The 18,443-nt window shown below is 53.2% G+C and overlaps 1 protein-coding gene across 2 annotated transcripts in view; it reads left to right on the forward strand.

The window, feature by feature from the left end:
• LOC118367784 (MMS19 nucleotide excision repair protein homolog) overlaps window positions 1-18,443 on the forward strand; it is a 32,710-nt gene that overhangs the window by 12,342 nt on the left and 1,925 nt on the right. For both annotated transcript variants that reach the window (XM_035751437.2, XM_035751430.2), the window contains exons 25-28: window positions 12,356-12,412; window positions 12,548-12,734; window positions 12,864-12,946; window positions 17,700-17,864. In XM_035751437.2, coding sequence (XP_035607330.1) covers window positions 12,356-12,412; window positions 12,548-12,734; window positions 12,864-12,946; window positions 17,700-17,864 — 492 coding nt within the window. The remainder of the gene's footprint in view (window positions 1-12,355; window positions 12,413-12,547; window positions 12,735-12,863; window positions 12,947-17,699; window positions 17,865-18,443) is intronic.

The raw sequence follows: 18,443 nt of genomic DNA on the forward strand, positions 1-18,443 counted from the left end.
CTACGACCCCCCCGTGTCTCTAGACTAGGGATCTCTGATACTCCTACGACCCTCCCGTGTCTCTAGACTAGGGGTCTCTGATACTCCTACGACCCCCCGTGTCTCTAGACTAGGGATCTCTGATACTCCTACGACCCTCCCGTGTCTCTAGACTAGGGGTCTCTGATACTCCTACAACCACCCCCGTGTCTCTAGACTAGGGGTCTCTGATACTCCTACGACCCCCTGTGTCTCTAGACTAGGGGTCTCTGATACTCCTACAACCCCCCGTGTCTCTAGACTAGGGGTCTCTGATACTCCTACGACCCCCTGTGTCTCTAGACTAGGGGTCTCTGATACTCCTACAACCCCCCGTGTCTCTAGACTAGGGATCTCTGATACTCCTACAACCCCCCCCGTGTCTCTAGACTAGGGATCTCTGATACTCCTACGACCCTCCCGTGTCTCTAGACTAGGGATCTCTGATACTCCTACGACCCCTGTGTCTCTAGACTAGGGGTCTCTGATCTCCTACAACCCCCCGTGTCTCTAGACTAGGGGTCTCTGATACTCCTACAACCCCCCGTGTCTCTAGACTAGGGGTCTCTGATACTCCTACGACCCTCCCGTGTCTCTAGACTAGGGGTCTCTGATACTCCTACGACCCTCCCGTGTCTCTAGACTAGGGGTCTCTGATACTCCTACGATCCCCGTGTCTCTAGACTAGGGGTCTCTGATACTCCTACAACCCCCCGTGTCTCTAGACTAGGGGTCTCTGATACTCCTACGACCCTCCCGTGTCTCTAGACTAGGGGTCTCTGATACTCCTACGACCCCCCGTGTCTCTAGACTAGGGGTCTCTGATACTCCTACGATCCCCCGTGTCTCTAGACTAGGGGTCTCTGATACTCCTACAACCCCCCCGTGTCTCTAGACTAGGGATCTCTGATACTCCTACGACCCTCCCGTGTCTCTAGACTAGGGGTCTCTGATACTCCTACGACCCCCCGTGTCTCTAGACTAGTGGTCTCTGATACTCCTACGACCCCCCGTGTCTCTAGACTAGGGATCTGTGATACTCCTACGACCCTCCCGTGTCTCTAGACTAGGTGTCTCTGATACTCCTACAACCCCCCGTGTCTCTAGACTAGGGATCTCTGATACTCCTACGACCCCCTGTGTCTCTAGACTAGGGGTACTCTGATACTCCTACGACCCCCTGTGTCTCTAGACTAGGGGTCTCTGATACTCCTACGACCCTCCCGTGTCTCTAGACTAGGGGTCTCTGATACTCCTACGACCCCCCGTGTCTCTGGACTAGGGATCTCTTATACCCCTACGACCCCCTGTGTCTCTAGACTAGGGGTCTCTGATACTCCTACGAACCCCTGATACTCCTATGACCCCCCGTGTCTCTAGACTAGGGATCTCTGATACTCCTACGACCCCTGTGTCTCTAGACTAGGGGTCTCTGATACTCCTACAACCCCCCGTGTCTCTAGACTAGGGATCTCTGATACTCCTACGACCCCCTGTGTCTCTAGACTAGGGGTCTCTGATACTCCTACGAACCCCCTGATACTCCTATGACCCCCCCGTGTCTCTAGACTAGGGATCTCTGATACTCCTACGACCCTCCCGTGTCTCTAGACTAGGGGTCTCTGATACTCCTACAACCCCCCGTGTCTCTAGACTAGGGATCTCTGATACTCCTACGACCCTCCCGTGTCTCTAGACTAGGGATCTCTGATACTCCTACGACCCCCTGTGTCTCTAGACTAGGGGTCTCTGATACTCCTACAACCCCCCGTGTCTCTAGACTAGGGGTCTCTGATACTCCTACAACCCCCCCCGTGTCTCTAGACTAGGGGTCTCTGATACTCCTACGACCCTCCCGTGTCTCTAGACTAGGGGTCTCTGATACTCCTACGACCCTCCCGTGTCTCTAGACTAGGGGTCTCTGATACTCCTACGATCCCCCGTGTCTCTAGACTAGGGGTCTCTGATACTCCTACAACCCCCCCGTGTCTCTAGACTAGGGGTCTCTGATACTCCTACGACCCTCCCGTGTCTCTAGACTAGGGGTCTCTGATACTCCTCGACCCCTGTGTCTCTAGACTAGGGGTCTCTGATACTCCTACGACCCCCGTGTCTCTAGACTAGGGGTCTCTGATACTCCTACGACCCCCGTGTCTCTAGACTAGGGATCTCTGATACTCCTACGACCCTCCCGTGTCTCTAGACTAGGGGTCTCTGATACTCCTACGACCCCCCGTGTCTCTAGACTAGTGGTCTCTGATACTCCTACGACCCCCCCCCGTGTCTCTAGACTAGGGATCTGTGATACTCCTACGACCCTCCCGTGTCTCTAGACTAGGTGTCTCTGATACTCCTACAACCCCCCGTGTCTCTAGACTAGGGATCTCTGATACTCCTACGACCCCTGTGTCTCTAGACTAGGGGTACTCTGATACTCCTACGACCCCCTGTGTCTCTAGACTAGGGGTCTCTGATACTCCTACGACCCTCCCGTGTCTCTAGACTAGGGGTCTCTGATACTCCTACGACCCCCGTGTCTCTGGACTAGGGATCTCTTATACCCCTACGACCCCCTGTGTCTCTAGACTAGGGGTCTCTGATACTCCTACGAACCCCCTGATACTCCTATGACCCCCCCGTGTCTCTAGACTAGGGATCTCTGATCTCCTACGACCCCCTGTGTCTCTAGACTAGGGGTCTCTGATACTCCTACAACCCCCCGTGTCTCTAGACTAGGGATCTCTGATACTCCTACGACCCCCTGTGTCTCTAGACTAGGGGTCTCTGATACTCCTACGAACCCCTGATACTCCTATGCCCCCCGTGTCTCTAGACTAGGGATCTCTGATACTCCTACGGCCCTCCCGTGTCTCTAGACTAGGGGTCTCTGATAGCCCCCCGTGTCTCTAGACTAGGGATCTCTGATACTCCTACAACCCCCCGTGTCTCTAGACTAGGGATCTCTGATACTCCTACGACCCTCCCGTGTCTCTAGACTAGGGGTCTCTGATACTCCTACAACCCCCCGTGTCTCTAGACTAGGGGTCTCTGATACTCCTACAACCCCCCGTGTCTCTAGACTAGGGGTCTCTGATCTCCTACGACCCTCCCGTGTCTCTAGACTAGGGGTCTCTGATACTCCTACGACCCTCCCGTGTCTCTAGACTAGGGGTCTCTGATACTCCTACGATCCCCCGTGTCTCTAGACTAGGGGTCTCTGATACTCCTACAACCCCCCCGTGTCTCTAGACTAGGGGTCTCTGATACTCCTACGACCCTCCCGTGTCTCTAGACTAGGGGTCTCTGATACTCCTACAACCCCCCGTGTCTCTAGACTAGGGATCTCTGATACTCCTACGACCCCCTGTGTCTCTAGACTAGGGGTCTCTGATACTCCTACGACCCCCCCCCCACCCTGTGTCTCTAGACTAGGGATCACTGATACTCCTTACGACCCTCCCGTGTCTCTAGACTAGGGGTCTCTGATACTCCTACAACACCCCCCCCCCCCCCTGTGTCTCTAGACTAGGGGTCTCTGATACTCCTACGAACCCCCCCTGATACTCCTATGACCCCCCTTGTCTCTAGACTAGGGATCTCTGATACTCCTACGACCCCCTGTGTCTCTAGACTAGGGGTCTCTGATACTCCTACAACCCCCCCGTGTCTCTAGACTAGGGGTCTCTGATACTCCTACGACCCCCCCCACCCTGTGTCTCTAGACTAGGGGTCTCTGATACTCCTACGACCCTCCCGTGTCTCTAGACTAGGGGTCTCTGATACTCCTACGACCCCCTGTGTCTCTAGACTAGGGGTCTCTGATACTCCTACAACCCCCCGTGTCTCTAGACTAGGGGTCTCTGATACTCCTACGACCCCCCCACCCTGTGTCTCTAGACTAGGGGTCTCTGATACTCCTACGACCCTCCCGTGTCTCTAGACTAGGGGTCTCTGATACTCCTACGACCCCCCGTGTCTCTGGACAAGGGATCTCTTATACCCCTACGCCCCCCTGTGTCTCTAGACTAGGGGTCTCTGATACTCCTACGAACCCCTGATACTCCTATGACCCCCCGTGTCTCTAGACTAGGGATCTCTGATCTCCTACGACCCCTGTGTCTCTAGACTAGGGGTCTCTGATACTCCTACCCCCCGTGTCTCTAGACTAGGGATCTCTGATACTCCTACGACCCCTGTGTCTCTAGACTAGGGGTCTCTGATACCCTACGACCCCCACCCTGTGTCTCTAGACTAGGGATCACTGATACTCCTTACGACCCTCCCGTGTCTCTAGACTAGGGGTCTCTGATACTCCTACACACCCCCCCTGTGTCTCTAGACTAGGGGTCTCTGATCTCCTACGAACCCCTGATACTCCTATGACCCCCCCTTGTCTCTAGACTAGGGATCTCCTCCTCGACCCCCTGTGTCTCTAGACTAGGGGTCTCTGATACTCCTACAACCCCCCGTGTCTCTAGACTAGGGGTCTCTGATACTCCTACGCCCCCCCACCCTGTGTCTCTAGACTAGGGGTCTCTGATACTCCTACGACCCTCCCGTGTCTCTAGACTAGGGGTCTCTGATACTCCTACGACCCCTGTGTCTCTAGACTAGGGGTCTCTGATCTCCTACAACCCCCCGTGTCTCTAGACTAGGGGTCTCTGATCTCCTACGACCCCCCCACCCTGTGTCTCTAGACTAGGGGTCTCTGATACTCCCCCCTCCCGTGTCTCTAGACTAGGGGTCTCTGATCTCCTACGACCCCCCGTGTCTCTGGACTAGGGTTCTCTTATACCCCTACGACTCCCCCCTGTGTCTCTAGACTAGGGGTCTCTGATACTCCTACGAACCCCTGATACTCCTATGACCCCCCGTGTCTCTAGACTAGGGATCTCTGATCTCCTACGACCCCTGTGTCTCTAGACTAGGGGTCTCTGATACTCCTACAACCCCCCGTGTCTCTAGACTAGGGATCTCTGATACTCCTACGACCCCCTGTGTCTCTAGACTAGGGGTCTCTGATACTCCTACGACCCCCCCACCCTGTGTCTCTAGACTAGGGATCACTGATACTCCTTACGACCCTCCCGTGTCTCTAGACTAGGGGTCTCTGATACTCCTACAACACCCCCTGTGTCTCTAGACTAGGGGTCTCTGATACTCCCTACGAACCCCCTGATACTCCTACGACCCCCCCCCACCCTGTGTCTCTAGACTAGGGATCACTGATACTCCTTACGACCCTCCCGTGTCTCTAGACTAGGGGTCTCTGATACTCCTACAACACCCCCCCCCTGTGTCTCTAGACTAGGGTCTCTGATACTCCTACAACCCCCCGTGTCTCTAGACTAGGGGTCTCTGATACTCCTACGACCCCCCCACCCTGTGTCTCTAGACTAGGGATCTCTGATACTCCTACGACCCTCCCGTGTCTCTAGACTAGGGGTCTCTGATACTCCTACGACCCCCCCACCCTGTGTCTCTAGACTAGGGATCTCTTACACCCCTACCCCCCCGTGTCTCTAGACTAGGGATCTCTGATACTCCTACGACCCCTGTGTCTCTAGACTAGGGGTCTCTGATACTCCTACAACCCCCCGTGTCTCTAGACTAGGGGTCTCTGATACTCCTACAACCCCCCGTGTCTCTAGACTAGGGGTCTCTGATACTCCTACGACCCTCCCGTGTCTCTAGACTAGGGGTCTCTGATACTCCTACGACCCTCCCGTGTCTCTAGACTAGGGGTCTCTGATACTCCTACGACCCCCCGTGTCTCTAGACTAGGGGTCTCTGATACTCCTACGACCCCCCCGTGTCTCTAGACTAGGGGTCTCTGATACTCCTACGACCCCCCCTGTGTCTCTAGACTAGGGGTCTCTGATACTCCTACGAACCCCCCTGATACTCCTATGACCCCCCGTGTCTCTAGACTAGGGATCTCTGATACTCCTACGACCCCTGTGTCTCTAGACTAGGGGTCTCTGATACTCCTACAACCCCCCGTGTCTCTAGACTAGGGATCTCTGATACTCCTACGACCCCTGTGTCTCTAGACTAGGGGTCTCTGATACTCCTACGACCCCCCCACCCTGTGTCTCTAGACTAGGGATCACTGATACTCCTTACGACCCTCCCGTGTCTCTAGACTAGGGGTCTCTGATACTCCTACAACACCCCCTGTGTCTCTAGACTAGGGGTCTCTGATACTCCTACGAACCCCCTGATACTCCTACGACCCCCCACCCTGTGTCTCTAGACTAGGGATCACTGATACTCCTTACGACCCTCCCGTGTCTCTAGACTAGGGGTCTCTGATACTCCTACAACACCCCCTGTGTCTCTAGACTAGGGGTCTCTGATACTCCTACAACCCCCCGTGTCTCTAGACTAGGGGTCTCTGATACTCCTACGACCCCCCCCACCCTGTGTCTCTAGACTAGGGATCTCTGATACTCCTACGACCCTCCCGTGTCTCTAGACTAGGGGTCTCTGATACTCCTACGACCCCCCCCACCCTGTGTCTCTAGACTAGGGATCTCTTACACCCCTACGCCCCCCGTGTCTCTAGACTAGGGATCTCTGATACTCCTACGACCCCCTGTGTCTCTAGACTAGGGGTCTCTGATACTCCTACAACCCCCCGTGTCTCTAGACTAGGGGTCTCTGATACTCCTACAACCCCCCCCGTGTCTCTAGACTAGGGGTCTCTGATACTCCTACGACCCTCCCGTGTCTCTAGACTAGGGGTCTCTGATACTCCTACGACCCTCCCGTGTCTCTAGACTAGGGGTCTCTGATACTCCTACGACCCCCCGTGTCTCTAGACTAGGGGTCTCTGATACTCCTACGACCCCCGTGTCTCTAGACTAGGGTCTCTGATACTCCCACGACCCCCGTGTCTCTAGACTAGGGATCTCTGATACTCCTACGACCCTCCCGTGTCTCTAGACTAGGGGTCTCTGATACTCCTACGACCCCCCGTGTCTCTAGACTAGGGATCTGTGATACTCCTACGACCCTCCCGTGTCTCTAGACTAGGTGTCTCTGATACTCCTACAACCCCCGTGTCTCTAGACTAGGGATCTCTGATACTCCTACGACCCCCTGTGTCTCTAGACTAGGTCCTTCTGTAGCTCAGTTGGTAGAGCATGGCGCTTGTAACGCCAGGGTAGTGGGTTCGATCCCCGGGACCACCCATACGTAGAATGTATGCACACATGACTGTAAGTCGCTTTGGATAAAAGCGTCTGCTAAATGGCATATATTATTATTATTATTATAGACTAGGGGTCTCTGATACTCCTACGACCCCCCGTGTCTCTAGACTAGGGGTCTCTGATACTCCTACGACCCCCCGTGTCTCTAGACTAGGGGTCTCTGATACTCCTACGACCCCCCGTGTCTCTAGACTAGGGGTCTCTGATACTCCTCCCCCCCCGTGTCTCTAGACTAGGGATCTCTGATACTCCTACGACCCTCCCGTGTCTCTAGACTAGGGGTCTCTGATACTCCTACGACCCCCCGTGTCTCTAGACTAGGGATCTCTTATACCCCTACGACCCCCCGTGTGTCTAGACTAGGGGTCTCTGATACTCCTACGACCCCCTGTGTCTCTAGACTAGGGATCTCTGATACTCCTACGACCCCTGTGTCTCTAGACTAGGGGTCTCTGATACTCCTACAACCCCCCCCCCGTGTCTCTAGACTAGGGGTCTCTGATCTCCTACGACCCTCCCGTGTCTCTAGACTAGGGGTCTCTGATACTCCTACGACCCCCGTGTCTCTGGACTAGGGATCTCTTATACCCCTACGACCCCCTCGTGTCTCTAGACTAGGGATCTCTTATACCCCTACGCCCCCCCGTGTCTCTGGACTAGGGATCTCTTATACCCCTACGCCCCCCTCGTGTCTCTAGACTAGGGATCTCTTATACCCCTACGACCCCCCGTGTCTCTAGACTAGGGATCTCTTATACCCCTACGGCCCCCTCGTGTCTCTAGACTAGGGATCTCTTATACCCCTACGACCCCCCTCGTGTCTCTAGACTAGGGATCTCTTATACCCCTACGCCCCCCCCGTGTCTCTAGACTAGGGATCTCTGATACTCCTACGACCCCTGTGTCTCTAGACTAGGGGTCTCTGATACTCCTACGACCCCCCCGCCCTGTGTCTCTAGACTAGGGATCTCTTATACCCCTACGACCCCCTCGTGTCTCTAGACTAGGGATCTCTTATACCCCTACGGCCCCCTCGTGTCTCTAGACTAGGGATCTCTTATACCCCTACGACCCCCCGTGTCTCTGGACTAGGGATCTCTTATACCCCTACGACCCCCGTGTCTCTAGACTAGGGATCTCTTATACCCCTACGACCCCCGTGTCTCTGGACTAGGGATCTCTTATACCCCTACGGCCCCCTCGTGTCTCTAGACTAGGGATCTCTTATACCCCTACGCCCCCCGTGTCTCTAGACTAGGGATCTCTTATACCCCTACGACCCCCCCTCGTGTCTCTAGACTAGGGATCTCTTATACCCCTACGGCCCCCCTCGTGTCTCTAGACTAGGGATCTCTTATACCCCTACGGCCCCCCGTGTCTCTAGACTAGGGATCTCTGATACTCCTACGACCCCCTGTGTCTCTAGACTAGGGGTCTCTGATACTCCTACGACCCCCCCGCCCTGTGTCTCTAGACTAGGGATCTCTTATACCCCTACGACCCCCCGTGTCTCTAGACTAGGGATCTCTGATACTCCTACGACCCCCTGTGTCTCTAGACTAGGGGTCTCTGATACTCCTACGCCCCCCCCACCCTGTGTCTCTAGACTAGGGGTCTCTGATACTCCTACGACCCCCCACCCTGTGTCTCTAGACTAGGGATCTCTTATACCCCTACGACCCCCCCCCCTCCCTCCCCCATGTCTCTAGACTAGGGATCTCTGATACTCCTACGACCCCTGTGTCTCTAGACTAGGGTCTCTGATACTCCTACAACCCCCCGTGTCTCTAGACTAGGGGTCTCTGATACTCCTACGACCCCCCGTGTCTCTAGACTAGGGGTCTCTGATACCCTACGACCCTCCCGTGTCTCTAGACTAGGGGTCTCTGATACTCCTACGACCCCCCCGTATCTCTAGACTAGGGGTCTCTGATACTCCTACGACCCCCCGTGTCTCTAGACTAGGGGTCTCTGATACTCCTACGACCCCCCCCACCCTGTGTCTCTAGACTAGGGATCTCTTATACCCCTACGACCCCCCCGTGTCTCTAGACTAGGGATCTCTGATACTCCTACGACCCTCCCGTGTCTCTAGACTAGGGGTCTCTGATACTCCTACGACCCCCGTGTCTCTAGACTAGGGATCTCTTATACCCCTACCCCCCGTGTCTCTAGACTAGGGATCTCTGATACTCCTACGACCCTCCCGTGTCTCTAGACTAGGGGTCTCTGATACTCCTACGACCCCCGTGTCTCTAGACTAGGGATCTCTTATACCCCTACGACCCCCGTGTCTCTAGACTAGGGGTCTCTGATACCCTACGACCCCCCCGTGTCTCTAGACTAGGGGTCTCTGATACTCCTACGACCCTCCCGTGTCTCTAGACTAGGGTCTCTGATACTCCTACGACCCTCCCGTGTCTCTAGACTAGGGGTCTCTGATACTCCTACGACCCTCCCGTGTCTCTAGACTAGGGGTCTCTGATACTCCTACGACCCCCCGTATCTCTAGACTAGGGGTCTCTGATACTCCTACGACCCCCGTGTCTCTAGACTAGGGGTCTCTGATACTCCTACGCCCCCCCCACCCTGTGTCTCTAGACTAGGGATCTCTGATACTCCTACGACCCTCCCGTGTCTCTAGACTAGGGGTCTCTGATACTCCTACGACCCCCCCGTGTCTCTAGACTAGGGATCTCTTATACCCCTACGACCCCCCCCCGTGTCTCTAGACTAGGGGTCTCTGATACTCCAACGACCCCCGTGTCTCTAGACTAGGGATCTCTTATACCCCTACGACCCCCATGTCTCTAGACTAGGGATCTCTGATACTCCTACGACCCCCCGTGTCTCTAGACTAGGGGTCTCTGATACTCCTACGACCCCTGTGTCTCTAGACTAGGGATCTCTGATACTCCTACGACCCCTGTGTCTCTAGACTAGGGGTCTCTTATACCGCTACGACCCTCCCCCTCGTGTCTCTAGACTAGGGGTCTCTGATACTCCTACGACCCTCCCGTGTCTCTAGACTAGGGGTCTCTGATACTCCTACGACCCCCCGTGTCTCTAGACTAGGGATCTCTTATACCCCTACGACCCCCCCCCGTGTCTCTAGACTAGGGATCTCTGATACTCCCTACGACCCCCTGTGTCTCTAGACTAGGGTCTCTGATACTCCTACGACCCCCCCACCCTGTGTCTCTAGACTAGGGATCTCTGATACTCCTACGACCCTCCCGTGTCTCTAGACTAGGGATCTCTTATACCCCTACGACCCCCCCATGTCTCTAGACTAGGGATCTCTGATACTCCTACGACCCCTGTGTCTCTAGACTAGGGGTCTCTGATACTCCTACAACCCCCCGTGTCTCTAGACTAGGGGTCTCTGATACTCCTACGCCCCACCCCCCCGTGTCTCTAGACTAGGGGTCTCTGATACTCCTACGACCCTCCCGTGTCTCTAGACTAGGGGTCTCTGATACTCCTACGACCCTCCCGTGTCTCTAGACTAGGGGTCTCTGATACTCCTACGACCCCCCATGTCTCTAGACTAGGGGTCTCTGATACTCCTACGACCCCCCCGTGTCTCTAGACTAGGGGTCTCTGATACACCTACGACCCCCGTGTCTCTAGACTAGGGTCTCTGATACTCCTACCCCCCCGTGTCTCTAGACTAGGGATCTCTGATACTCCTACGACCCTCCCGTGTCTCTAGACTAGGGGTCTCTGATACTCCTACGACCCCCCGTGTCTCTAGACTAGGGGTCTCTGATACTCCTACGACCCCCCCCGTGTCTCTAGACTAGGGATCTGTGATACTCCTACGACCCTCCCGTGTCTCTAGACTAGGTGTCTCTGATACTCCTACAACCCCCCCGTGTCTCTAGACTAGGGATCCCTGATACTCCTACGACCCCCTGTGTCTCTAGACTAGGGGTCTCTGATACTCCTACAACCCCCCGTGTCTCTAGACTAGGGTCTCTGATACTCCTACGACCCTCCCGTGTCTCTAGACTAGGGGTCTCTGATACTCCTACGACCCTCCCGTGTCTCTAGACTAGGGGTCTCTGATACCCCTACGACCCCCCCGTGTCTCTAGACTAGGGATCTCTTATACCCCTACGACCCCCCCGTGTCTCTAGACTAGGGATCTCTTATACCCCTACGACCCCCCCGTGTCTCTAGACTAGGGATCTCTTATACCCCTACGACCCCCCCGTGTCTCTAGACTAGGGGTCTCTGATACTCCTACGACCCTCCCGTGTCTCTAGACTAGGGGTCTCTGATACTCCTACGACCCCCCGTGTCTCTGGACTAGGGATCTCTTATACCCCTACGACCCCCCGTGTCTCTAGACTAGGGATCTCTTATACCCCTACGGCCCCCCTCGTGTCTCTAGACTAGGGATCTCTTATACCCCTACGACCCCCTCGTGTCTCTAGACTAGGGATCTCTTATACCCCTACGACCCCCCTCGTGTCTCTAGACTAGGGGTCTCTGATACTCCTACGACCCTCCCGTGTCTCTAGACTAGGGGTCTCTGATACCCCTACGACCCCCCCGTGTCTCTAGACTAGGGATCTCTTATACCCCTACGACCCCCCCGTGTCTCTAGACTAGGGATCTCTGATACTCCTACGACCCTCCCGTGTCTCTAGACTAGGGGTCTCTGATACCCCTACGACCCCCCCGTGTCTCTAGACTAGGGATCTCTTATACCCCTACGACCCCCCCCGTGTCTCTAGACTAGGGATCTCTTATACCCCTACGACCCCCCCGTGTCTCTAGACTAGGGGTCTCTGATACTCCTACGACCCTCCCGTGTCTCTAGACTAGGGATCTCTTATACCCCTACGACCCCCCCGTGTCTCTAGACTAGGGATCTCTGATACCCCTACGGCCCCCCGTGTCTCTAGACTAGGGATCTCTTATACCCCTACGACCCCCCCGTGTCTCTAGACTAGGGATCTCTGATACCCCTACGCCCCCCCCGTGTCTCTAGACTAGGAATCTCTGATACTCCTACGACCTCCTCTCCTTTGGGGTGAATGGTGACTTGCCAATTGTATGGTGTTCTGTCCATTCATTCATCAAGTTGTGCATGACTTTCTTGTCTTTAGGTGGCCAAGGCCCTCCTTCTCCGCTACCACCCTCTGTCCACAGCCCTGACAGACAAGGTAAAGGACAGGAGTCCTCTGTCCTCCTACACACACAGTCTGTCGTTTTAATTGTTTTGTCTCTTCTCCCCTAGAAAAATATCTATACCTCAGTAACCTCACACACACACAGCAATAACCCTGTGTCGTTCTCAGCTTTTCTCCCTGCTCAGTGACTCAGAACTGGGTTCGTTAGCTGCCGATGGATTCTCTCTCTTGATGAGCGACTCGCCGGACGTCCTCAACCGCGGTTGCAACGCCGACGTGCGCATCATGTACCGCCAGCGCTTCTTCACCGAGAACTCGGCCAAGCTTGTCCAGGGCTTTAACTCTGCAGCCCAAGGTACCGGAAATGGACACATTTTCAATGCACTACAGATACTGGCCACGTGTTGAAACTTGTTAACCAGTTTGTGAGAGTCCTGTTCATTGTACCGATTCTTAACTCTCCCTTCCTTCTCTCCCTCTACAGAGAAGAAGTCTGGCTACCTGAAGGCACTGTCTCACATAGTGAACTACCTACCCAGACAGGTTCAGCTCACTGAGCTACCAGCGGTAAGTGGAGAGGACCAGTGAAACAGTATAGATAAGTGCAAGACAAGGGAGCAAAAACAGGAATATATTCCTTAAATCTGAAATCTAAAACACATATCTGAGAGAGGTGTGGTATATTGCCAATATACCATAGCTAAGGGCTGTTCTTAGGCACAACACAACACGAGGTGACTGGATACAACCCGTAGCGATGGATATTGGCCATATACCACAAACCCCCGAGGTGCCTTATTGCCATTATAAACTGGTTACCAACATAATTAGATAAATGTCATACCAGTGGTCTGATATACCACTGCTTTTAGCCAATCAGCATTCAGGGCTCAAACCACCCAGTTTATAAAATTCTTATTTTATACATCTGTGATGAGCATTATATCCCACTATGGTACTGTTACAGTGCCTTCAGAAAGTATTCACACCCGTTGACTTTTTCTACATTATGCTGTGTTACAGCCTGAATTTAAAATGGATTACATTACGATGTGTCAGTGATCGACACACAATAATGTCAAAGTTGGAATTTTGTTTGTAGAATTTTTTAAAATTATTTTTTAAAATTATTTTTTATTAAAAGCTGAAATGTCTGGAGTCGATAAGAGTTCAACCCCTTTATGGCAAGCCATACATTTACATTTTACATTTAAGTCATTTAGCAGACGCTCTTATCCAGAGCGACTTACAAATTGGTGCATTCACCTTATGACATCCAGTGGAACAGCCACTTACAATAGTGCATCTAAATCTTTTTAGGGGGGTGAGAAGGATTACTTACCCTATCCTAGGTATTCCTTGAAGAGGTGGGGTTTCAAGTGTCTCCGGAAGGTGGTGATTGACTCCGCTGTCCTGGCGTCGTGAGGGAGTTTGTTCCACCATTGGGGGGCCAGAGCAGCGAACAGTTTTGACTGGGCTGAGCGGGAACTGTACTTCCTCAGTGGTAGGGAGGCGAGCAGGCCAGAGGTGGATGAACGCAGTGCCCTTGTTTGGGTGTAGGGCCTGATCAGAGCCTGGAGGTACTGAGGTGCCGTTCCCCTCACAGCTCCGTAGGCAAGCACCATGGTCTTGTAGCGGATGCGAGCTTCAACTGGAAGCCAGTGGAGAGAGCGGAGGAGCGGGGTGACGTGAGAGAACTTGGGAAGGTTGAACACCAGACGGGCTGCGGCGTTCTGGATGAGTTGTAGGGGTTTAATGGCACAGGCAGGGAGCCCAGCCAACAGCGAGTTGCAGTAATCAAGACGGGAGATGACAAGTGCCTGGATTAGGACCTGCGCCTCTTCCTGTGTGAGGCAGGGTCGTACTCTGCGGATGTTGTAGAGCATGAACCTACAGGAACGGGACACCGCCTTGATGTTAGTTGAGAACGACAGGGTGTTGTCCAGGATCACGCCAAGGTTCTTAGCGCTCTGGGAGGAGGACACAATGGAGTTGTCAACCGTGATGGCGAGATCATGGAACGGGCAGTCCTTCCCCGGGAGGAAGAGGAGCTCCGTCTTGCTGAGGTTCAGCTTGAGGTGGTGATCCGTCATCCACACTGATATGTCTGCCAGACATGCAGAGATGCGATTCGCCACCTGGTCATCAGAAGGGGGAAAGGAGAAGATTAATTGTGTGTCGTCTGCATAGCAATGATAGGAGAGACCATGTGAGGTTATGACAGAGCCAAGTGACTTGGTGTATAGCGAGAATAAGAGAGGGCCTAGAACAGAGCCCTGGGGGACACCAGTGGTGAGAGCGCGTGGTGAGGAGACAGATTCTCGCCACGCCACCTGGTAGGAGCGACCTGTCAGGTAGGACGCAATCAAGCGTGGGCCGCGCCGGAGATGCCCAACTCGGAGAGGATGGAGAGGAGGATCTGATGGTTCACAGTATCGAAGGCAGCCGATAGGTCTAGAAGGATGAGAGCAGAGGAGAGAGAGTTAGCTTTAGCAGTGCGGAGCACCTCCGTGATACAGAGAAGAGCAGTCTCAGTTGAATGACTAGTCTTGAAACCTGACTGATTTGGATCAAGAAGGTCATTCTGAGAGAGATAGCGGTAGAGCTGGCCAAGGACGGCACGCTCAAGAGTTTTGGAGAGAAAAGAGAGAAGGGATACTGGTCTGTAGTTGTTGACATCGGAGGGATCGAGTGTAGGTTTTTTCAGAAGGGGTGCAACTCTCGCTCTCTTGAAGACGGGAGGGACGTAGCCAGCGGTCAGGGATGAGTTGATGAGCGAGGTGAGGTAAGGGAGAAGGTCTCCGGAAATGGTCTGGAGAAGAGAGGAGGGGATAGGGTCAAGCGGGCAGGTTGTTGGGCGGCCGGCCGTCACAAGACGCGAGATTTCATCTGGAGAGAGGGGAGAAAGAGGTCAGAGCATAGGGTAGGGCAGTGTGAGCAGAACCAGCGGTGTCGTTTGACTTAGCAAACGAGGATCGGATGTCGTCGACCTTCTTTTCAAAATGGTTGACGAAGTCATCTGCAGAGGGAGGAGGAGGATTCAGGAGGGAGGAGAAGGTGGCAAAGAGCTTCCTAGGGTTAGAGGCAGATGCTTGGAATTTAGAATGGTAGAAAGTGGCTTTAGCAGCAGAGACAGAGGAGGAAAATGTAGAGAGGAGGGAGTGAAAGGATGCCAGGTCCGCAGGGAGGCGAGTTTTCCTCCATTTCCGCTCGGCTGCCCGGAGCCCTGTTCTGTGAGCTCGCAATGAGTCGTCGAGCCACGGAGCGGGAGGGGAGGACCGAGCCGGCCTGGAGGATAGGGGACATAGAGAGTCAAAGGATGCAGAAAGGGAGGAGAGGAGGGTTGAGGAGGCAGAATCAGGAGATAGGTTGGAGAAAGTTTGAGCAGAGGGAAGAGATGATAGGATGGAAGAGGAGAGAGTAGCGGGGGAGAGAGAGCGAAGGTTGGGACGGCGCGATACCATCCGAGTAGGGGCAGTGTGGGAAGTGTTGGATGAGAGCGAGAGGGAAAAGGATACAAGGTAGTGGTCGGAGACTTGGAGGGGAGTTGCAATGAGGTTAGTGGAAGAACAGCATCTAGTAAAGATGAGGTCAAGCGTATTGCCTGCCTTGTGAGTAGGGGGGGAAGTAAAGGTTAATAAGCAAATAACTCCCATAATAAGTTGCATGGACTAATTGTGTGCAATAATTGGGGTTAACGTGATTTTTGAATGACTACCCCATATCTGTACCCCACACATACAGATAATTGTAAGGACCCTCAGTCGAGCAAAATGATGTCACCATTGCCCTTGAATCTAAGCAATGTTGTGCTGCTATTTTTATTGACTCGGCTGACCATTCCATTCTTGCGGGCCGGCTAAGGAGTATTGGTGTCTGATGGGTCTTTGGCCTGGTTTGCTAACTACCTCTCTGAGTGCAGAACATCTGCTGTTTCAGCCACTGCCTGTAACCAAGGGAGTAGCCCAAGGCTCGATCCTCGGCCCCACACGCTTCCCAATTTACATCAACATAGCTCAGGCAGTCGGAAGCTCTCATCTATTTATATGCAGATGATAGTCTTATAGTCAGCTGGCCCCTCCCTGGATTTTGTGTTTAACGCTCAACAACAAACCTTTCTTAGCCCTTAACCCGAGTGGCACAGTGGTCTAAAGCACTGCGTCTCAGTGCTAGAGGCATCACTACAGACCCTGGTTCGATCCCGGGCTGTATCACAACCTGCTGTGATCGGGAGTCTCATAAGGCGGCACACAATTGGCCCAGCTTATGCAACTACTTTGGAGTATGGCTAGATGGAACACTGGCTTTTTCTCAGCACATATCAAAAGCTGCAGGCTGAAGTTAAATCTACACTTGGTTTCCTCTATCGCAATCGCTCCTCTTTCACCCCAGCTGTCAAACTAACCCTTCAGATGACCTTCCTTCCCATGCTAGATTACGGAGACATCATTTATAGATCAGCAGGTAATGGTGCTCTTGAGTGGCTAGATGTTCTTTACCATTCGGCCATCAGATTTGACACCAATATTCCTTATCGGACACATCATTGCACTCAATACTCCCCTCTATCTGAGATACCTACTGCAGCCCTCATCCTCCACATACAACACCTGTTCTGCCAGTCACATTCTGTTAAAAGGTCCCCAAAGTGCACACATCCCTGGGTCGCTCCTCTTTTCAGTTTGCTGCAGCTAGCGACTGGAACGAGCTGCAAAACAAACTGGACCGCTTTATCTCCATCTCTTCATTCAAAGACTCCATCATGGACACCCTCACTTGTGGCTGCTTCGGGTGATGTGTTGTCTCTACCTTCATGCCTTTGTGCTGTTGTCTGTGCCCAATAATGTTTGTACCATATTTTGTTCTTCTACCATGTTGTGTTGTGTTGCTACCATGTTGTGTTGTTGCTACCATGTTGTTGTGTTGTGTTGCTACCATGTTGTGTTGTTGCTACCATTGTTGTCTGAGGTCTCTCTTTATGTAGTGGTGTTTCTTTTCGTGATGTGTGTTTTGTCCTGTATTTTATTTTTAATCCCAGCCCCCGTCCCCACAGGAGGCCTTTTGGTAGGCCATCATTGTAAATAAGTGTTAACTGACTTGCCTATTTAAATAAAACACAAAAAAGACCAGGGATGTTTTCCAATGCCTCAAAGAAAGGCACCTATTGGTAGATGGGTCAAAAATAAATGACAAAAAAATTACTTAAATCCATTTTAGTCGCACTTTGTAACACATCAAAATGTGTGACTACTTTCTGAAGGCACTGTATCTTAAAGATGTGGTGATGTCCTCCTTTTTATATTCTTCACTGTTTGGTCAGCTCCTGCCCCTCCTGCTAGAGGCCCTGTCCTGTCCAGACCAGGCAGTGCAGCTGTCCACCCTGTCCTGCCTGCAACCTGTCCTCATGGACCCCCCCTCCGCCCTCATCACTCAGCTGGAGGCGCTAGTAGGCCGCACCCTCACCCTCACCACAAGCCCTGCTATGGTACGTATCATACTTTATCACTTAGTGTATGTGGACACCTGCTGGTCAAACATCTCATTTCAATATCATGGGCATTAATATGGAGTTGGTCCCCCCTTTGCTGCTATAACAGCCTCTTCACTCTTCTGGGAAGGCTTTCCGTTAGATGTTGGAACATTGCTGGAGGGGGTTGCTTCCATTCAGCCACAAGAGCATTAGTGCGGTCGGGCGATTAGGCCTTCATCCCAAAGGTGTTCTTCCACACCGATCTCAACAAACTATTTCTGAATGGACCTTGCTTTGTGCACGGGGGCATTGTCATGCCGAATTAAGGGCCGTCCACAAACTGTTGTTACAAAGTTGGAAGCACAGAAGCGTCTAGAATGTCATTGTATGCTGTAAGATTACCCGCCCCTGGACCGAAGGGGCCTAGCCTGAACCATGAAAAACTGCCCCAGACCATTATTCCTCCTCCACCAAACTTTAGTTGGGTCTACGCATTGGGGCAGGTAGCGTTATCCTGGCATCCGCCAAACCCAAATTCGTCCATCAGACTGCCAGATGGTGAAGCATGATTCATCACTCCAGAGTCCAATGGCG

Source organism: Oncorhynchus keta, chromosome 3, assembly GCF_023373465.1.
Source record: "Oncorhynchus keta strain PuntledgeMale-10-30-2019 chromosome 3, Oket_V2, whole genome shotgun sequence".
NCBI lineage: Eukaryota > Metazoa > Chordata > Actinopteri > Salmoniformes > Salmonidae > Oncorhynchus > Oncorhynchus keta.